General features: G+C 34.8%; 1 protein-coding gene across 1 annotated transcript in view; it reads left to right on the top strand.

Moving 5' to 3' along the window:
* Positions 1-23,435, top strand: part of Pcdh15 (protocadherin-related 15) — a 759,655-nt gene that overhangs the window by 356,024 nt on the left and 380,196 nt on the right. The window contains exons 8-9 of the mRNA XM_013514752.1: positions 7,895-8,005; positions 16,107-16,277. Of these exons, the coding sequence (XP_013370206.1) occupies positions 7,895-8,005; positions 16,107-16,277 (282 nt within the window). The remainder of the gene's footprint in view (positions 1-7,894; positions 8,006-16,106; positions 16,278-23,435) is intronic.

Here is a 23,435-nt window from a genome sequence, read left to right as displayed (position 1 = left end):
CACCAATGTGAAATATACTGGGGGAGAAAAGATTAATGGAGGCACATTTTTAAGTGGAGAGTACACCTTTAGCCTTCCTAAAATTATAGATTAAACTTTAGTACAAGGTTTTTGTCTTGTAAAGTCTGAGAGAAATATGTGCTGATTTTTATTTCTGCCACTATTTAATTTTTTATAATGTCGTTCATATTAACAGCACCATGATATTCTCCTGCTTATTTCTTAATAACAAATAAAGTCCACGTGTAATAATATATGATTTAACCTGAACATATGTTCATCTCTGAAATGCTTTCAGGAGTCAGTTTCTGACTACCCTTAACAGGAAAGCAATATAAAAAGATGTAAATTGCTAACAGGGGTTACAAATTTGTCAGACTTAGTTTAATGCTCGATCTTGTTGTCATTTTGAAAACTCATTTAAACACACTTTGAAAAAAAGCATTGTTGGTTCCATTTCTAAAGAAACTATAAAAAGAAAGAAGGATAAAGATTCTGTTCTTCAAACAAAATACAAAATTAAAAATGATCGTTTGCTTTATTAGTGTCTTTCTTACCCTATCTTTTCTTAATGACACAGTAAATAACCCAACAACTGTGAAGTGAGGCAAGAGTGTTTTATCACTCCAAATCATAACCTTTCAAGAATAGCCAAATCTTACAAATTCTTCATCACAACAAAACTTTTATTTAATTTGTGAACAAAGTCAAAATTGTTAACATTAAAGTTTTCTTTGACCGCTTTTTCACTGCAATTCAAATGATTCTCTAAAGTAAAGAAGGTGCAAGATTGGGAATAGACGGCTGCCACACTGATTGACTTAGTTGAAAGCGAAAGCAGTTGTGCTGTCTCTCAGAAATTTCTGATTCTTCCTCTCTTTGGAAATATGTCAAGATTGTACTTTTCATGGTTGGAGGAAATTACTTTCTTCGACTAGTAGATAAAATGTGAGCAGAGCGACCAAAGCACAACTCATTGTATCTCCTTCCACTGCTGTGTGAATTCCAGAGAGCATGTTGAGGTGGAACATACATTAGCCTGAATGTCTAGATGGCAGAGTCTACTTGCTGATTTGCTACATATGTGGATATGTAAACTAAGTAAGAAATGAACTGTGGAGCTTTGTTCATACAGCATAACCTGTGGCTCCTCAGCTGTAAATTCTCTTTTTTCATTTGAGAGAAGAAATGTCATTCTCCTCATCTCTAGATTTTATTCTTTCAGCTCTTGTTCATTAAGGAATATTTGAATTACCCACTAGAAATTAGTAGTAGAGCTCATCTGCTCTACAATGTGGACCATGAGAACTTTAATGAAGAGAGTTCAGAGTCTATGAAAGCTGTACTGTGCTCATATTAATTATTATAAAATATTACTCTTCTATGACTTTATGGTAATGACACTGTACAGAGTCCAAGCTAGTATCCAAAGCAGAAGAAAACCTTGTTTCACCTACGCGTGGGATAGGATGCAAGTTCACTGTCTTCAATCAGAATAGAGCAGTTATTAGGATGCATTAGTAAGAGGCATAAAGGGACTTATTCTAGAAAGGAAATGGTTCTTTCCTTCTAGACCTATCATGCCCCAAGTCCCATGAGGATAACAGAAGTCCATCAATTAGTTTAGCTGGGAAAGTAAAGGGCAGAAACATGATCTTAAATTAAAGGAACAAACTGAGAAATTACAAAATATGTTCAAAATATCCATCTTGAACAAAAACTAGGCTTATGCATTTCACTTATGAAATGGCAATTATCTTTACAGAAGTGAGACATGCACTTTTTATTTTTTCCTATAAGGAAAGATAAAGACTAAACTTTGGGAGCTGGGGATTTAGCTCAGCGGCAAAAGCGCCTGCCTGGCAAGCGCAAGGTCGTGAGTTCGGTTCCCAGTACCGGAGGAAAAAAAAAAAAAAAAAGACTAAACTTTGTATAGACTCACAGATTCCATGGGTTTCCATCCCATCAAGAGAAACGTGTTTCCAGTTCCAGAAAATAATGGGGCTCATTCTCTGAACACCCACACTCAGGAAGGAAAGACGCATAAACTAGCCTAGGGAATACTGATATAATTTATCTTTTGTACATTTGACTGTGTTCAAAAAGTTACAGTGTTTTAAAAAGTTCAATTTTTTAATTATTATTTTCTATGTCTCCTTTCTACCAATCTTTGTTTTTCTATGTCATTTAATATTAAAGGTCTATAATATATCTTTCATTCAATTATTTAGAAAAAAAGCCAAAGCAAACCAAGAAAGAGTGCTGTTTGAAATAGGTCAAAATTTATCCCATGTTTTATAAAATCTTCATGTTTGAAAATTTATCTTATATGAAAAATGGCAAATATTATAGGCATTCTGCTATTTTAAATCTCATTGTTGGCAAGATTGACAAGAGTGTTCATAGAAGAGTTTATCGTCTCACTTACTGTGGTTGATTGACAACTGGTGGTCAACTGTACGGGAGGCCCACCTGAGGATTGTTGCTGGCAGTGTAAGAGGAGAGGAGGAACTGGAGAGGAGTAAGTCTATAGGCTGTTGGGAGCTGGAAGAAGCTGCTGGGATGCTGTTAAGGAGCTGCTGGTTCTTTTGGGCTGTTCTACTGGAGGACCTTGTCATCCTGGCTTTCCTGATGAACTTGGTTGTTCTCATTGGAGGAGGAACTTAGGATCTCGTTGTCACTAAAAAAGGCTATAGTTCACTTTGGGGGTGCTTGGATCCTCACTTTGAGCACCAGTTCCTCCAGGCAGGAAGATGGTGCACTGCTCAGTCTCCTGGATAATTTTGTCACTTTGGATTTTCTGGAGGGAACTCAGCTTTACTCATCACTGGAGGAGCGCTGGACCTCACTGTTGCTGAGGGTGGCTGTAGTACTTCTCAGGGGAGCTCTGGTTCTTACTTTGAGTATCACCTCCTGGCTCCAGTGCAGTCCGTCTGCCTGCTAGCACAGATCCTTTCTCATGCTGGCCCAGAGTTTCTAACTTCTACCACTGACCTTTATGTCTTCCCAGCACAGGTCTGTGAAACACGCCTGCATGAGACATTGTCATGGGCTCTAGGCCTCCACTTGGATTCAAGGGAGGCATTGTTATGGGCTCTAGGTCTTTAGCTGGACTCATACAGGACATTCCTGTGGGATCCAGGCCCTCAGCTAAATTCTTTGGGCTTTAGTGTGTCGATAGATTTCCTTCATTCTCTTTTTGTGTGTGATTCTTTGGCTGACTATTATAAATAATTTTATAAATGTGTTCTGTATTATATTGTTCCCCTTGCAAAGTCCCAAAACTACAACATTTACCTTAACTTTTTTAATACCAGATGACAATGATGTTTATGGAGCAATTTCAGAGTTTTAATCTGAAAATTGTTGCCGTGTCCCCTGTAGCAGTCTCCAGCACACTAAGGAGGTAGCATGGCACCTCTGTGGACAACCAGTGCCACTCAGCAAAGCATCAAGGGCATGTCAGTAGCAAGCTTCTTTCTATGGGTCATAATATCTTTTATCAACTCACCTTCTTGTTATACACTTGATTCCCTATAGCTGTAAGGAATTGAGGGAAAACAAAGCCATAATTTTTTTATAACATTAGCAAGTAATACATTTGAATTTCCTGAGTCAGGAAGTTAAAAAAAATATTTCAAATGTAAAAAGAAATTTAACAAATCACTTGAATGCTTCTCTATATAAGTCCAAGACCAAATTTTAGTTGTTATTAAAATATTTCAAACTAAGCCAAACCAACTTATATTTGGATCCTGCAGTAAGAGAAGTATATTATACTTTAATACACAGAGCATTATATTATGAAAATCTGAAGTCCTCCTAATGTATTGTTATTTTATAATTAAATACCCAATTCTAGTTGTCTAAAGTCTTTGTATTAAACTTGGAGCCGAGGTCTTCTGCATTCCAACTTTATGACCTTTCAGCTTTGCAACATAAATGGCTCTGAAGTTAAATAAACAATCACTTCTAAATGCAATTTCCTTGGAAACTGCTTAGAACAAGGTGAGGATGTCACTGGGCTGCGTCCAGGAAGGTCTCCCAAAGCTGAGATGGGGACCTCAGGTGACGGTACCCACTTCCATCAGGAAAAAAAAAAAAAAAAAGAATTTTTGAGATGCATCAGTAAGAGGAATAAAGAGATTTATTAGGAAGAGTTTTAAAATTACACCCTGAGAGAGAAGTGCAGGCCTTCAAGAGAAGTTCATCAAGGCCTAGAGTGGGGTATGTTTCAGTGGTCTTAGGGTTTCTTCAAGATGGGTAGTCTGTGATGTGGATATGGCTGGGCATTTCTATAGTCTGGCAGGTTACCCTTCTGGCAGGTTATGTTAGAATAAAAAAATATACACCTATGTTTGAAAATGAGATTTGCTGGCCCTCTTATAGTACCTTCCTCTCGGATGAAGGTCAGTGGGAGGAAACACAATTGACAGACCACAGCCCAATGTACAGGATTACTGTGTCTTGGAGATGCTTAGGATTTCTTTCTTTTCCTTCTTCCCTTCTTTCTTTTCTCCCTCCCTCTTTCTTTTTTTCTTTGTTTGGTTGAGAAAATTTCCTAAAAGTGAACAAAGTTTAAGCAAATTTTACATCCTAAAACTACAGTTTCTCTTAAAATACAATTTTAAAATTATGATTTCCCTTGTTTATTTTCTGCTTAATTTAATTTTTTCTGTTATCTTAAATTTAACTATCCTACCTTATATTATTTATTCTAATAACATTTAATAATTATAATATTTAATACACCCTTAAATGTGACTGTTTCTCTGCATTTATGTGATGGGTAAGGGATAGCATTTTATGAAACAATATGAATAATCACTGTTAGTTCTTTTAGGTAAGGGCATATTTGTGTGGCCTACTCAAATCCCAGTCCCTATTGGGTGGGTAAGTGTCATGTAATCTTGCTCATTTCTGATAACTGGAGTAGGGGAACCCCCCACTAATGACAACCAAGCTATAGATTTGCCTCTGGTAGCATGATAGCCTGGCTTAATCAGAGAGATGCAGAAGCTAAATAGAGATTGATTAGGATAACGTTGATCCTTTTTATTGAAACTAAGAGATAAAATCACAGTCATGTCCATAGTAAGTAAGTGAAGAAAGTATGGAGTGAAACAGAGAGACAGGGAAAGAGTGAATGAGGAGAAGGCAGCAGAGAGCATAAGTAAAGAGATTTTTTTTTTTAAAAGATGGAGAAAAACAGTAGTAACAGAACTTACAGCCCCTGAGAGACAGAGAAGACTTTCCTGCCACTTAACAATAACAAACCCAGTCAGACAGATTTGGACCTTTGCTCTCTCTGTAGATTAGCAGAAGTGTGTGTGTGTGCTTGCATCTTTGCTCATCTGTAACCGATTTCTTCTCAACTGAAATTCTAGTCTTTAAAGTTGAAGGGAGACTGTCACAGCAGTATTTACTAATATAACACAGATCTGAGAGCCAATCAGAATCTCTTTGCTCTAGAAAGTCATGAGTGACCAGAGCTCTCAGCTGAGAGCAGAGTCTAGTTGTGTCTTATTCTAATGCCAAAGCTTCTGTAACTGTGGACAGCAAAACCTTCTTGCAGGGAGAGCAGGTAATTGTCATTATGTCAAAAATGCCATAACTAATCTTTACACATATTAACAAAGGTTTAGGAGAAGATGATATGGTGTCTTGGGAAACAGTTTCTAGAGAGTCAGTGACAACATTCTCTTCTCTTTCTTTTATTTGCATATGGGGGCAAGCTTTATGCGTGTTGCTCCTACATATTTCCCGTCTTTTCAGGAGTGATGGGATTCCTTACCCTATTTTATGGCCTCATTTCATCAGAGCAATTCCCTTTGCCTGACAGCTGTCAAGTCGCTGAACCATTAAAAAATTGTGACTGGACAAGGAGACATCCAGAGAGAAGGCAAAGTGCTGCATGGTGGCTGGTTGGACCTGCATAAAGCACTCAGCTGCATTTTGTTCCATGCTAAGTTATTGTAGGGATGGCTTTAAAAAATAGGCTATATGGTAGCAACATTATTTGCCTTTTGCTCCATTGTATGACCATCATTTTAAGAACAGTGGACTTATGGGCAGGAATGTACTTCCTATGAATAACAGCAGATTTCCAAGTTCCTAGTATTCCTCAGATAGCGTTTATCTGACCATTCTCGCCCCCAGCCCACTAAGTTGCAATGTCCCCTTGCCTTTAGCAATGATCTTGGGAATGTAAAAGAAGCATTTCAGGGATGCTATAGTTTTGTTTTGTTTTTTTTTTCCCTCAAGTTGATATGCAGAGTATTTCCTTATTGCTTATGTAATCCAATATTCTTCTACCTACAGTTAAACAAACAGATATTCAAAATCTATATCTACATGTTACTTCTATTTTTTGATTATTATTTGATTAGTTTTAGAGAAAGTGAGTGCTCAGAAATACTTATTTAATCAAATAATTAGTTAATTTTAATGCAGAAATTTTCTAACACTTTAGAAACAACATTGTCTGTAAGCCATGTATATTCCTTTGTTTCTGGAAGTAGAGTATTTATGAAACACCTAAAACTTAAAATCTGAGATGTAAAAGATTGGGCTACTAAGTTCAAGCTCTGTTAAGTGTGCTATGAAGAGCAATAAATGCCAGTACTAATTTTGAAGTTTGTAGTGATTCTACAAATGTTTAATAAAAATCATTAGCAACAATTGTAAATATTCATTTTGCTGCTTTAATGGAGATATTCATATTAGAACTTATTCCTTTTAAATGATAATATCCAAGAGAGATTTGCAAATATGATTATGTGAGTGAAGAATTAAGTAGAAATACATATCAACAATATGTGTGTGACAGACACACACAGTGATCTCACAACTACACATATAAAAGGTTGTTCTGTATCTTCATTATCATATCCCTTGGACTGAGTCAGACATGAGAGATTTGACTCAGCTATTTTTCCTCGACTCTCACTTTCTAGCAGAACTCGTGGGAATTTGCCCACACTGACTGGAGCGTGTCTGCACACTCCCTACTTCATACCTGTTCCCTCCTCCTCCTGCTCCCCCTCCCCTTGGAAAGATGTAATGTCATTTCAAGCTAAGCAGATATTCTGATGGCCACAAGCACAAGCACAGCTACTGAAAAAAGAAAACAGTTCCAGTTCCTGAAATAAAACTCATTTGTTGTAGTTACTATGATACTGTGTTAGCAATTTTCACAGTGGTGGTAAAATATAAGAGTGTTATAAGCTCTTTTATATGGATGAGACACTGATCTTACAAATAATATTCTAGCTGCAAATACTCTTGCACTGAGGGCTACATTTTACAAAGCCACAGAGCTGGAATGCACTTTGGAGTTTACCTTTTCAAAGAAGAAACTAAATTTTTGACAGGACAACTTATGTGCAGCAGTTGTAAAACTTGAAAGACTTAACTTTAACAGATTTTTTACAATAACAGAGTTTCAAGTTTATATTTACATTTGATAAACCAGAAAATATTTAGAATACAAAAAGTACCAATTAAAGGAACAAATTTCAATATTTGAATTCTTTGATGTAAAAACAAATATAAACAGATAATAGTAACAGGGAAGATTTTTAAATTCCTAGACTTTGATTGAGAGCTATTATCAGATAGCCCTAATGATATATGAAAAGTTATGGCAAAAACAATCGATTATGATTATCACCGGACTCTGAGGAAACTCACTGATGAAAAATAAGATGTTTTGAAAAATGATACGAATATTAAATTGGAAGTTTATACTAATAATCTGTTTTCAGATGAGTAGTATGCCATTTGCAACCTTCAAGGTGACTAAACCAGGATATCATGTTATGTAAACTATCATATTTTCAGTGATCTTAGATTAATTTCAGCAACCTGAAGTTTGCATATTTAATATTCGCAGACGTCCAATGACACCTTTGAAATTCCCCTCATGCTGACTGGAAACATCGTGTTAAGGAAGAGACTTAACTATGAAGATAAGACTCAGTACTTTGTCATCATCCAAGCCAACGTGAGTGCGTCATTTCTCTACCTTTCTTCCACGAGCCTTCAAAACAAAGAACATACCCAAATGTATTCGTTACTCTGCAGTGCTTGTCTTGATTTACTTCCTTAATAGGGCCCTCTGGCAGTGATGCGATTTATATGTTTTTCTGGGTAGGAAAATAGGTGGGTTAGGGTTGAGGAATACATTGGTTTTATTCGCTGTATTCTTTACCCTCTAAGTTACCCTCTAATGTGCTACTTACACTCCAATTATGTTTTTAGCACCTATTGAAATATTTCTCAAAGTCTGAGCTGTGACAAGGCTACAGCGGTGTCACCTTGGAGGCATATTTAAAATTCAAATTTTCTGGATCTTATCTCAGAAATTCTGAATAAAAACCTGAGAGGATTGATTTGAATTATCTATATTTCTATGCCTATGTAAAATAGCTACTTTTTACTGGATATATAAAAAACTTGCAAAAAACAAAAAGCTAGCTGTTATATTTCCGCCTATGTAAAACAACTTTTAAATAAATACCTCCCTCTCTGACCTTCCCTCACTTCTCCTTCCTATTTGTATGTGGAGTACACAGTAATTTAAGCTGCTTGTTTTTATTTCTGCCTGTGTTTTCGGTTCTGTTCTGGAAATTAGGGGTAGAATGGGAAGGTAGTGTCTCATGGCTTAAGGAAACAAAGTATTTTGAATGTCAGAAGAGTAAAGAGAAGTCAAATAGAGTAGTAGTCCATCAAGTAGTATGTATAAAAAATGAGCAAAATTGTGCAAACATCTCTAACAAATTTAAAAAAAGTTTAAAATAAAACAGACCTCAACTCTAGAATGATTTAGGTTAAGGAAATTTTATTATTCCTAATTTATTTCCTTAAATATAGAAATGTAATAGAATCAAGTTAATAGGATTAACACTTAAAATTTTAGTCAGTACTATTCTGTCTATCACTGGTTAGCAGAAGCAAGAGAAATACTTCTACAGTTTTACGTAAGTGATTTAATGTCAAAAGACTCAGAGCAACTCTAATTATGTTACTTTTTTTCTGTCTCTACTGCAAATACCTGATAAGGTAAAGAAAGAGTATTTAATGTATGTATCTGCCAATGAGTCTGTTAGGTGCTTCTAGCTATTTTGGCAAACTACAAGCTATTTAGTACTAAATATTTAAACTCTAGAAGCCATGCCAAATATTCTATGATTCTGCTTTAAAAGTGAATCAAAAAATCATCATATCTGTCCTACATTCATTTTAAAATCAGGTTTCATATAATTTCATATTATTTATTAGAGTCCACATTTTTCCTGGTCCCATCTGGCATAGTCAACATTTGTTTAATGCACTATTAATCCTAAAACAGATACGAAATGATTCACATTAGCACCTGTTTCTGGTTTGATCAAAGAATAGTCTTTTTGTTTGTTTGTTTGTTTGTTTTTGGTTTTTTTTTCCGGTACCAGGAACCAAACTCACAACCTTTTGCTTGTCAGGCAGGCGCTGTACCGCTGAGTTAAATCCCCAACCCAAAGAATAGTTTTATATATATATGTGTGTGTGTATGTATATACATACATAAGGATGGCTGAGATAACTGCTGATGCCTAATGGTTTATTGAATGGAACATTTAATGCTTGCTTGCTTTCTTTCTTTCTTTCTTTCTTTCTTTCTTTCTTTATTTATTTATTTATTTTGACCAATGTTGCATGCTTATATCTGGTAATCTGAACAACTAATTTGAAAACAACAATATGCAACATAACAACTATTGCTGAATTCCTACCATCTTGTTTACTGAAACTCTGTATTGCTTATAATTTTTTTGTTTTTATTTTTTAGTCTCTTTAATGGTTTGATTAATCTTGCATTCTTACATCTAGTAATCTGACCACCTTCGATGAAGATAAAAATATGCAATATAACAACCACTGTTAATCCTTAGCATTTTGTTCTGAAACCCTGTCTCATTCTTATTGTTTTTATTTTGTTTTGTTTCTGTGCATGTTGTTGGCATTTTGCTAATATTCTTTTTTTTTTCAGTTTTCTTTAAATTAAAAAAAATTAAAAACAATGAAATAATTTACAGCAAGAAACTTTCAGTTGAAATGAAATCTCAGGGGATGGGGATTTACCTCAGCGGCACAGTGACTACCTAGTAAGTGCAAGGTTGTGAGTTCGATTCTTGGTACCGGAAAAAAAAAAAAAAAAAAAAAAAGTGTTTAGTCATAACATTACTACAATTTAAATATTTAAACTTATTTAAAGTAATGGTTTGTAAAGGGTATTAGTATTGTAACTGTACCTGTCCTTCTCACAGCATTTATCCTTAAATTATTTATCAACATAAGAACACTAGGAGTTAGGGCTGCATCATATGAATTTTGGAGGAACATAGTTTGTTTCATGCAATGGTTTAAGTAGGATAACTTTGGAGGGCTGGAGATTTAGCTCATCAGCACAGCGCCTGCCTGGCCAGCATGAGGTCATAAGTTTGATTCCCGATACCAGAAAAAAAACAAAAACAGAAACAAAAAGTAGGATAACTTTTAAAAGAGATATTCTTATTTTTTCAATTGCTGTATTAGTTTTGTAAAACAAAAAAATATCATCTTTCTTCACTGTTCTTAAAATTTTAATATGTTATCTTATTTTCTAACAAACAAAGGAAGAAAAATGAGGAGGGAAACTGAGAAAGTGGATAGAGGGAAACTTTGTTGGTAGCCTTTACCATACATTGAATTTTCACTTAGAAATGAATGCAAGCCCAAGCCTAATGAAATCATATATAAGATTTAGGCAAACAATTATGTTTTATTTATAGTATTCACAATTTAGAATTATGTCTCACTTTGTTATTGTTGTTGTTCCCTCAGCAAACAAGACTGATGTGCTTATGGGAACACATAAATGTGGCTCTCTAAAGTGGCTAAGGGAGAGGGGTTAGATATAGGACAGTGGATATAGGAGGTTCCCAAGGGAAGAACAAGTTGGTTTTGAAGGACAAGTAGGAAATAAAATTTGTGACAATGTTTGCTTATGTAGGTGAGAGAGATCCTCTGTATTTTTGCTTTATTCCCATAAAACTCCCTGCAGGAGGATTCATGATAGCCTCACTCTCAAAAGTAGCTGATTTTAGTGAGATAAGGTAGGCTCACAGATTTCTTCTGTTGACTCTCTAATGTATTGCATTTGAAACAATCCTTCTATCAACACTTAGGGTTTTGAATGGAAAATTAAAATTTAAACATTATTTTTTTGCCATGTTTTAATCATAATCTATTTCATAAGGTATCAAATGATCAAAAGAATAGTAGAAGTACAGAGGTATTACATTTCCAATAAAGTAGTGCTTGGGAAAATTCCCCCAATAGAGATTTTTTCTTTCTAAGCCTTTACCTTAAATTATTCCTCTCAAACCTCTCTTGACCAACCATAGTGGGAAAGCACGGAACTGGACAAGCTGTCAGCCAAACCTTATGAAAGAGATTATTTCTTTTGTTTGTCTCTTTGTTTTAATTGGTAATTGGTAGGTAAGTATTAAAGCCTGGTAATTGTCACATAAAAGACAATTTTTGAGCAGCATAAAAGACTAATCTGTTAACATAACCACTTTAGAAAATACTTATTGGTGGATATTCACGTAAGATAAATTAACCACTCTAAAGTGAACGATTCAGTGGTGCAGTATATTGTGCTATTTCATCAGTGGTGTATTCACAGTGCTGCACATGACTGCTTTTTGCTCCCAGACATGTTTGTCAGTTCAGAAAGCACTAGCTAGCACCGTCACCAGATGTGTCTAAGGAGATCTCCCAAATACTTTTCTGGATGCATCAATGCAAGGCACAACAGATGTATCAGGCAGCATTAATGCAGTACACACTCAGAATCAAGTGTGAGGCATTTAGAGCGAAGTACATTATGGTTTTGTTGCTAGTTTCAAGGGCTCCATAGAAATTCGTTCCACATTCTTGGTGTCCTGAATATGCAGTAGAAGAACCATTGTTGAATTCCTACCTTTTTGCATGGTGAAGCTCTGCATCATTTCCAATGTTATTTTTAAATTATTATTATTTTGTTTTGCTAGTTACTGTCATTGTTTGTTTGATCAAGCTTACATTCTTATGTCTAAAGGACTGAGCATCTTCACTGAAGATAACAGGATGTAATACAGCAACCATTGTAAATTCCTATAATTTAGTTTTTAGGTCATGTATCATTTGTTGTTTTTGTGTTGTTTTATTTTGTCTTCATTGTTGTTTTGTCAATTTTTTAATTTTTAAAATAAATAAATGAATTGGACAAGACACACAAAAAGGTAGCAAGGATTTACATTTATTAAAGGTGGAGAGAAAAGTATGCTCTTCAGAGTCAGAGTGAGCCATGGAGAAAGGTTACAGTGCCCCAAGGTTAATGATGGGGATTTTCTTAACAGCTCCTCGCCTGATTTCAGACTTAGGCTGTCATATCAAAAGCCTGCTAGCTTTCACACCAGCTGTAAATGAAGACTTGAAGATAGCACTTTCTGATTGGGCCCAGGTGGAGCATTTGGAACCTGTGTTTTTGCTCTCTGTGATTGACAGGCCATGCCCACTTGCTCAGCTGGTTACCCGGCTTTAATCTCCTGCCACAGAAGCATATATTATATGACATTAACATGATGTTTTCAAACTGCATTCTGTGGTAGTATATGCAGGTACTGCATTCTTGTCAATGAACATCTGGTCTTTTGTCACCTTTTGACTTTTGTGAATGTGCTGCTATGAATATATACACAAGTATAATTACATTTTTGAAGTCTTGCAGAATAGGATTTTAAACAGACAGAAGAATGTGTTTTCAAGATAATAAATATTGTGAAAGCGGAAACATTTGCACCTTCTTCCATGGGTGGAGAAGACCTGGGTCCAGTCTTTCCTCCTGTGTTCCTCTGCCAAACATTCCTTAGATAAACATAAGTGATGTAAACTTCTAAGGAAATGACTTCACATTCCTTGAGTTTGGATTATGTGTTAAGAGGAATTTCATCCCAAAGAAAAAAAATGGAAAGAAAAAAAGTGACTTGAAATGGACAGCACCTGACAAACACCTTAGCCATGGGATTAAAGCTACCAGCAGTGATAAGCCATGTTAACAATAGTTATAGACATCCTTGCTAAAATGTAGTGGAAATGTCACTCTACTTTTATAGTTTTTCTCCCTAAAGAACATAATCCCAGTTTAGTCGTAAGGAAAATATTAGACAAAGCTCCACTGAAAAATATTATGCAAAATATCTAAGAGTGAAAATTGTCCAGATCATCAAAAAGGAGGTAGATCTGAGAAACTGTAACGTCCAAAAGGAGCCTAAGGAAACATGATGACTAAATGTGAAGGGGGGGGGTCTTGTTTGAAATGTTTGAGCAGAAAACAAGCATTCAGCAGATATCAGGAAAATCTAAATTAAATAAGGATTTTAGTTATGAACAATGAATGCATTGTCAAGGCAAAATTGCACTGGAGAAAGCTAAATGCAAAGAGAATATTATAGAGAAGGAAATGGGCAGAGAATATTGTAATTGTGAAGAGAAACCAGGCAAAGAGCTAGAGAGCTGTAAAGAGGTAAGCTAAGGTTTTGTGTGTGGAGGTGAGGCTGGGTAGAGGTGAGGGATCACCAGGACTGTATGAGTGTGTACTAATTGCCTTTTCAAAGGAAAAGTAAATTCTCTTCTATATCCATGAGAGCCAATGGTTTTAAAACTTGCAGGAAGTCTCTTAGGTACTTAGGATTCAAATTTTCCACAGGGACTCCCTAGGAACATTAGGTCCTTTGACTGTTACATTTTAAAGGTATGGGACCCCTTTTTAAAACAAACAGCCCTGCACTGCAAAACCTGACAAGAGTCCACCCTACCTCAGCCCACCCCTTAGTACTGGGGATTGAAACCATGGCTTTCAAATTCATATCCCCAGCCTATTTTTCCCTTAAATTTTAAAACAGGGTCTTGATAAATTACTAGATTGCTTAGTTATCTATGCTGGTGAGGAATTTGGACTCTTACTGCCTGAGCCTTCCAGACTTCTCGGATTACGTGCATGCCCTACAGCTCTCAGCTACAGAGGGGTTTTAATCCCTCAATGGCTAGTACTCCACCTTTGGAATGCCCATAACAAAAGAACATAAAGAAGACTCTGTAATTTTATTTTGCTCTTCAAATCCTTTCTTTTTGATTTGATTTGTTCTGTTCTTTTAGACAGGGTCTTGCTATGTAGTTCAGGTTGGCCTTGAACTCACTGTAGAGTACAGGCTCTTCTCAAACTTGGAGTACTCCTCCTGCCACAGCCCCACTTCTCTTTAAATTCTTGTTCCTTGAATTTTTCTAAGTAATATACAAGAATTTCATGCAAAAATTCAAAAATCTTTGGCATAAATATGTTAAAAGCTGTATATCTCAAAGGAGCAGAGAAGGAATTTACATTTACTATTTCCAAGCAAATGCTCTAAGAAAGAGGAAGATCCAACTTTTTTGTGAGATCACTTGGATTATGTGAGGACCAGAGTGGGCTGGAGATCAAGGCCCTGGAGTTGGAAGGAGGTCCTGGAAGTTCAGTCTAGCAGAGAGAAACACTGAAGGTATCTTCATCAGTGATGATTTTGTCTCTTTGATGATATAAAGAGTGCCTTGCTAATGTAAGATTTAATAATAGGGGAAACTGGCCTTGGATCATAGAGAGACTCTTTGTATTATTGTCCCAATTTTTCCATACATTTAAAACATTCAAAATTTTAAAAAATATGGTAACAGGGGTGTTGTGACACATGCCTCTAATTCTAGATGCTTAGAAGGCCGAGGCAAAAGTATAGAAAATTTGAAACCAACCTGGATAACTTAGCAAGATCCTCTCTCAGAATTTTTTAGCTGAATTTTGGAAACAACCCAAATGCCCCTAGGCTGAGGAATGGATAAAAAGATGCAATATTTTTATATGATGGAGTACTACTCAGCAATAAAGAAAGATAAACTCTAGTCTTTTATAGGTAAATGTACATAACTAGAGACTATACTCATAAGTGGAATAAATCAGACTCTCATGGGTAAACATCATATTGTTTCCCTAGTGTAAGAAACTGAAAGAGTAAATAAGATCCAAAAGGTAGAATAGATATTGTGAAAGGGGAAGAAACTGCTTAAAAAGAAAGAACTGGGATGAGAAAAAGGAGAAAAGAAAGAAGGGGAAAATACATATACACACACACAAGAGAGCTAGGATAATTGTACTACTAATTTCTGTTGGTTTATTGAAAAGAACAATTAATACTTAATTATTTCATCAACTTTGCATGCCTATTTCTCTTAATCTGAGTAACTACTTTGAAGATAATAATATATAATATATAACAACTATTGTTAATTTCCTATCATCTTGTTTTGAAATTGTGTATCATTTTTATTTTTTTATTCTCTTTAAAATAAATAAAAAATTATAGAGACAAAAAATAGTCTAGGGATGCTCTTCCATGGTATATCATTTATACAGTGTGTAAGAGACCCTACATTTAATTCATAGTGTCTCAAAAAATGTTTGAAAAATTAGCACAATTCATGGATACAGATCCCAATAGTTATGCATTTCCTTCTTAACTTTGAAGACAAAAAGATTCTATTCATTCCCAAAACAGCCTTCCCAGTAAATTATTTGACTAAAAATTAGATTCTTTGTATAATCTGTTTCAAAAGACTCAATGAAGCAAATTCCTAAATATTACAAAAAAGTATAGTATTCATTGTAACGCTGTGAAATGACCTAACACATGAAAGTTTACCTATTACAACACACAGCCAAGACAGCAAGTTTGAAGACTAAATGAACTTCAGTTTACATTCCAGGTTCATGATCTTAAGATTTTGGTTTAAACAATTTCTTATCAATCATTTAAATAAAGGAAAAAGAGGGGGTTGGGGATTTAGCTCAGTGGCACAGCACCTGCCAGGCAAGCGCAAGGTCATGAGTTCGATTCCCAGTACCAACAAAAACCAAAAACCAAAACAAAACAAAAAAAAAAAAAAAAAGAAAAGAGGCTACTATGTATTTAGTATTTATAAGTCAGCCAGTTGTGTGATTTTTCCTCTCACAGGACCGTGCACAAAATCTGAATGAAAGGCGAACCACCACTACCACCCTCACAGTGGACGTCCTAGATGGAGATGACTTGGGCCCAATGTTTCTGCCTTGTGTCCTCGTGCCAAACACTCGTGATTGCCGTCCACTCACCTATCAAGCTGCCATACTTGAGTTGAGAACTCCGGTAAATATAATCTCACCATTTCCATTTCCTTTAAACTTCTTTAAATCACACTGGATCTTACCGAAATACATGGCAGTCATTTTACTTGATAATAGCAAAATCAATTAGACAAACGTTAAAATGTTCCCACAACAGTGGCTTAAACTATTTTCAGAGAGTATTGGTAAATTTTTGCCACAATACATAATTATATCACTTGCAAAGTAGAAAGTATATCATGGAGCAGCAATCCCTTTGATGTTGATTATTTAAAATTTTTTTCTACCAATAAATCACAGCAGAATTTAGTTGCTTCTGTACTCTGTAATACTCTAAGAATTAACCACTGTATTTTCCAACATTCACATATACACAGGCAAATCAAATTCAGAGGACACAAAGGTCCTCTTTGTGGCTTTTAACAGGATGGCTTTTAATCAATCATAGTTCAGAAATGTACTGGAGATTATGCTTAGCTGTTTGGAATTAGGAGCTAACAAATCCATAATTCAAATATCCATCCTTTAAAGATACATTTTAAGGAGGTAGCATGAGTATGAGTACATATTTTCAGCATTCAATTCTGAATTTAAAAAATTTTTAACAGTGCTATAAATTCCCTCCAGCATGGAATTTACATCTTGGTTCTCTCTATATGATAGATGTGCATACCTAAGGAAAAAGAATTGTAAAGCAAACAGATATCCTGCTGAGACTAAAATAACCTCTTCACTCCTAAAATGAAAAATATATAAAATTCTGTTTCACAGAAGTCCAATTCCTGGGTTTCATCTGTTACAATATTTTTTTGTTCTTTGATTTTTCCTGGCATGTATTCAAGTCTTTGTGTTTTCAGTGTAATTCCCAATGTTAGAATTTGTTGGAAAATATCTGATGTTTTTCTAAAATTATGTGAGAAATGTTTTTCACTGTCTTCCCTATAACTTGAGATTTTGTAGGAGAAAACAGAAATGTCTTCTCTTAAATGTATCATTACATAATATTTTATTCACTTTAAAGTTCTTGTTCAATATTATATGTGGACGTTTTAGTCATAGTATATCTAAAATAATTACTTGGTGTCTAGTGGCAGAAATGATAGCTAGCTGAGTTGATTTGCAGGAACAAAAAAGCTGGAGAAAAAATATCATTACAAATCTAATGATGTGCATTAACTGAAGATGATACTGTGCATTTTTGCACAAATGAAGTGATTTTGAAGACAAAAGGGCTAATCAGGACTTGTCTGGACAAATACATCTATATTACCCAAATTCATGTCATGATCTTATTAAGTCTCCATGAGAAAACTGTTAAGGATAGTCATCTTTAAATTTTTCTTTCTCCTATTAAAGGAAAGTAGTTGATAAGACATAGATCTTTGCCATTAATTTATGTTTCTGGATGAATTTATGTACTTACTATACCTATGAGTCCCTGAGAGACAGAACCTATTGTAATCACAGTAATTATATTGAGTCAGTCTGATGACACTTTAACAGTACTTTGTGCATTAGAAAAGTAAAGGAAGATTGAGGCTGCTACTTAAGAGTCAAGTATACTGACTTAATTTTATAAAGGATCATTAAGCATTCTTTTCTCTCATTCTTTCAGATTACTGAGTGAGCACTTCTCTCATTATGGGATTTGGGGTATAATACCAATTATAATAATGGCTAACTAACTTACATAGAATTCAAGTTTGTTGATAGATAGAAACTATGTTAAATTGTGCACAATTTCAACTGGTTGAATATACACGAAAATTTTGTTTTTATTAGTGTTAAGGATTGAACATAGATCCTTCCCACTGAGCTAGATCCCTAGTCCCTTACTTTTTATTTTTTTATTGTTTATTTTGAGATAATATCTCTTAAGCCCCTAAAGTGTGCAGGTTGGGTTTCAACTCACAATTCTGCCTCACTGTTCTAGAATACTGGATTACAAGTGTGTACCATCAAGCCTGGGTTAAAGAAAAAATCCTTTCACAGAGTTGACGCTATTAAGAAAATTTTATAGAGGAGTTCTGAGAAGAAGAGAGTTTATATTACTTCTCATGATCACACAGCTAATAAATGGATAAATAAATCCTAAAATAACAATATTTATTTCAGATTTTAAAAAGTAAATGATGTACCGTGTATTTAAAATTTGACTGCATATACAGTTAGCAATGCATTTTCACAACCTCTGTTAAGTTGAACATTACTTCTGTAAGTAGATCCCATAATGAGTAATGGTTGGCGTGCCTTTGATTCATTCTCTATGTACTATAGTTTTCATATTTTGATTGTTAGTAGCTAAGGAAGAACTAGTCTACCATATGTTACTCAGTTTTCAATTGGCAAAAGCTTCCAATCAGATATATTAATGTTTCTGCCATAAAAGAATGAGGGCAAATAAATTCCTTATGTACTGAATCCTTTGTGAAATAGAGTTTAGAGTAGAACAATAAAGGATCCTGAGCATGAGGCATTCTTGCTGGTAATAAAAGGAGGCTTTCAGGTAAAGATCAATGAACAGTTGCCTAAGCAAGAATATTTGTGTCAGCCTTTAAAACTATGTTTCTGAATTTATTGTTTTACTAAAGTTTCAGAATGACCAACTTTTATTCTTCATCACCATTTCTAAAAGATTCAGTTATTGCTTAACATTCTATGAAACAGACAATTGCAGGTTTACACATTTAAATAAAAATGACAAATGTATATTCATTTATTCATTGAGAAATATTTTTATTACCATGTAGAAAAAAGTAAGAATTTTATTTGTAATTCTAGGTATTTATTTGACTATACATTGCAGCAACCTATCAAAACTTAGTGGCTTCAAACTGTAAACATTTAGTTTGTTCCCATATAACAGTAATTTTGGCAGTTCAGCGAACATCGTACCTTTTTATTAAGCAACATCAACTGGTTACCTTAGTTATCACTGGGCACCACTTTGAGGATTGTGAACTTAGAAAGTGAGCAAGTTGATTCTAATTGTTGGCTGGTGTTCACCCAAGGCCATGGGCTGCGCCTCTCATAGGTTGTTTGCCTAGCTCAAAACAAACCAGCGGGTTCCAAAAACTTCTCTAGAGAAGAAAGCAGAAAGTGTTCTGAAGTAGCTTTGGAATTTCCAGTGTAACTTCTGGTGTAGTCAAGCTTCTGCATTCCATATGAGATAGAAATCTCCACCACCTTTGAATAAGGTCCAAGTCTCATAAGAAAAAGCCTGCATAAGAAAGCCAATTGTAGGTCTGGGGATTTAGCTTAGCTGCACAGTATCTGCCTGGCAAGTGCAAGGCGAGTTCAATTCCCAGTATCCCCCAAAAAACCAATTGTACTTGGGTAGTCTTTGAAAAGTTAAATGAGCCCTAATACTGGCATCAAATTGTGAACTTTTCCACATCATTATTTTTAATCTGTTTTAAACTTCCAGCTGCTCATATTGGAGATGTTTTGAATTTCACATTCAGTTTGCTATGTATATGTATAACCTTCCATTCTTTTTAATTTTTCCTTTCCTATTTTTTTATACATATTCTGGAAAAATTTCAGGATATTGAGTGAGAAGATCAACCATTTATGTCAGCTAAACAGGACATATTGACTCTAACTGCATGTTTGCAATCTTTCTTGAAATGACTTTTCAAATTTTGAAAGCTTTGACACTTGCTCACCTTTTCTGTTGATGTGAAATGTTTTACCAATCACTTTAGTGGTATTCTTAACCATGAAGAATATATAACCATGAAGAATTTTCCAGGTCCAAAGAAATTTAAAAGGTAGACTAATACAGGCTTTAACTCATGAGCTAGGATATAATACAATCCTTTATGTTAAAAAATTAATGTACATATGTTTAGTAATAAATTTATGTCATAAATTTATTTTATGTATAGTTCTATTATTACTGAAAACCATTCAGCAAAATTTAAGGTCTTTGTAGATACTAAGATTAGTTACAGGGGGCTGGGGATTTAGCTCAGCGGCAAAGCGCCTGCCTGGCATGCGCAAGGTCGTGAGTTCGGTTCCTGGTACCGGAGAAAAACCAAAAAAAAAAAAAAAAAAAGATTAGTTACATATTGAACCTATAAATGGATAAATCTGGTGTTCGAAAGGTATTAAGCAATTGGAAGTCCTTTGTTGGGTGTTTATTATCAACTTGATAAATATCTACTGGAACCTAATATATGTCAAAATCTAAATTAATTGACTGAGCTATGCAAGTAGGATGAGATAAAAGCATTCAAAAGTATTATTATGTAAATTTATTCTCTGGCTCTTAATCAAAACTGTTATTGTGCCTATAAAATTTAGGTATTATTAGTATTAGGAAAAATTCTGTAGAATTTTGAGTATAGTGTACATGGATCCAAATTTTCTCTATTTTCTCATGAAGGGTTGACCAAGACTTGGTATACCTTTACAATTTTTTGCAAGTTAGAATGATTGTATACATTTCTTTCTTTGGTTAGTCAGCTATTTATTGCAGAGTAATTGATTCCTAAAAAAAAACACTATGACATGTATACCTGTATGTTTACTCTAGATCCCTTTCTTAGATGACTTTAACACATGGTTTTTAGCTCCTCAGCAGACACAGAGATCTGTCTTCCTCCCTCTATTTAAAGCCTTGTGGTGTGGCTTATATCTAAATGTCCCTCTAGTGCTTCATACGATCATAGGCATGACTTTACGGAGGTGATTGAATCATTTGACCGCTGTACTCATGGGTGAGTTAGTTCACTGATAAGTTTATACCAAAATGTGCTACTCTGAGGTGGGATCTGTTCAGAAGAGGCGGCTCACTGAGGCCTGGTCTGGAAGGGTTTGTCTGACTTCCTGCTTCTTCCTTTGCTGTCGATGCTTTCCATCCCACATTCCCCGAGCAGTTGCCATCTGCTGTGCTCCTCTGCCATACTGCCCATGGGCTGAACGAGCTAAAATGGAGTTCTCCTGCTTAGCTGGTGGGCATCCAATATTTTCCCCAGTGACGAGGAAAACAGCTACAAGCCCTTCGGTTAGATATAATAATCTGTAGTCACAGATACCTCCTCTGGAGTCTTTGTCATAAAGAAGTCTAGTTTTAATATAACCATGAAAGATAGTTATTATGGTTTATTTATGTTGCTGTCCCTTCAGGGAAGCTTTGTCAGGGATTAGGGGAATGGCTATGATTTGCATTGATCTACATTTATAATTTCTTCTTGGATCATTCTCTTATTAAATGTATTATGATCTCAGAAGTCTCCCTCTCTTTGCTTTTATGATACTGCTGGTCTTTCTCCTTTCTTTGATGGCCTTGGGTTTGTGTTCTTCAATCTCTGATGGCTTATATTCATATATTTTTCATAGTTCCTGTTGCAATCAATTAATTAGGTTTTCTTTCTTTTTTTAAAGGCAAGATCTCACTGTATAGTCCAGGCTGGCTTTGAACTTCGTATATAGCCCAGGTTGGCCTCAAACTCACTGCAGTCCTTCTGCTTCAGCTTCTTGAGTGCTGGGATTATAGGCATGCACCATCATGGCCAGCGGTAGTTTATTTATTTATTTATTTATTCATTTATTTACTTACTTACTTACTTAGGATTTGACTTTATGGCTTTTTTCCAGAATTCTGTCTTTCACGGTTTTCTTTCTCACTAAGGATTATCTATCTATAGGGAGATAGATCTTCTAACTTGAATTCATGCCTAAGTTTCAAGCACATATTTCTTATATTTTTCTGAATATCTGAATACTTTTGCCAATTATTTCCATAGATGTTTTATTCTTTTTAATTATATTTTAATACACCTAGTCTTGCTTTCAGGTTCCCTACTATTAGTACCTTTGGTATCATTGTTCATTTCAACCAACACTTCACTGATACTCAAACTCTATAACTTTCCATAGACCCTTTGTGTATTACCTGTATAATGTTAATAAAATATGTTTGACTTCTTTTTACCATCTCAAAATAGCTATTCAAAGGGATTTTCTCACCTCTGAACTTCCAGCTTTAAATTTCTCTCTCCCATAGCCACCTTTATATTATAACTACAGCATCATTTTTTTGAAAGACACTATTGTTCTGATCTTTGTGGGTTAAAATACAAAGCTTTAATGCTTTTTCTTGTATTCAAATATAAAGACTCCAGTGGAGGTATTTGTGACTACCTCCTACAGCTCTGAGGAGGTCATTCTAAATGTTGTTATAGTGACCATTTCTATCATTGTCTTGTGTAGCTCACATAACACAACCTTCCCGGCCACACCTGACTTTGCATATGACTTCAAACTTCTCTGAGAAATAGCTTTCTAACTCTCTTGGTTTCATATATTAAGCTTGTATTTGTTATTCAAACTTCATTTTGCTTAACTTAAAATGATAGGTCATAAAATTAAATGTTTTTCTTCTGTTACCACATGTTCATACACTAAATATTGAACTCTTCATTGTATGTACTCATTTATTTGATTCCCTTTCACTAGACTTTGAGATAAATTTTACCTTTTTAATATATTATAAATTGAAACCTGTTGACTTCACAGAGTATTTTGTAAATGTTAAGCTGAATTAATTCATCAATTAAAACTTTAAAATATTTTTAAAAACATTAAAAATTTACTTAGACTTTGTTTGAAGGATGACCTTCAAGTAGGGATCTGATAGGTGATCCATTTAAAGACCTTTCCCAGTTGCCATACAGAGCTACAATTCATCATCATTGTCCCAAAACATCATTCAAAATATTTTCTTTCCCTTGCAATAAAGTTCTAAATATTAAATTAAATTCTTACTCAGTCTTTAAGCCAATTCTTTTCAAAATGTTTCCTATGGAGCTTCTCCAGGGCCATTAATGAGTGAAGAAAGAATCAATTGGCAGTTCACTAACTAACAACAACCTCTTAGTGACAGCATTGTTGTTAAAGTACGATGAAGGAATAAGTGAAAATAATAGATCTAGACTCAGCACAATGACACATGGGCTGCTTGTTCTTCTCTAACAATTGCACACACAGGACTCTCACAAACAAATAATCTAAGAAACTTCACATTCAACTTAGGGACATAGTAGCTCAACAAGTAATGCAACAACAAAGCCAAAAAGCAGAATTTAGCAAGTATTGTTTTGAGTGCATAATTGTGTATAATTCTTAAAAGGCTGTATGTAAAATTCTAGGAGGGTAAAGAAATGCTCTGTTA

Source organism: Chinchilla lanigera, unplaced genomic scaffold, assembly GCF_000276665.1.
Source record: "Chinchilla lanigera isolate Chin_1 unplaced genomic scaffold, ChiLan1.0 scaffold00024, whole genome shotgun sequence".
Classification (NCBI taxonomy): domain Eukaryota; kingdom Metazoa; phylum Chordata; class Mammalia; order Rodentia; family Chinchillidae; genus Chinchilla; species Chinchilla lanigera.
The sequence above is the reverse complement of the archived record's forward strand: the minus strand, read 5'-3'. Positions and strand labels throughout refer to the sequence as shown.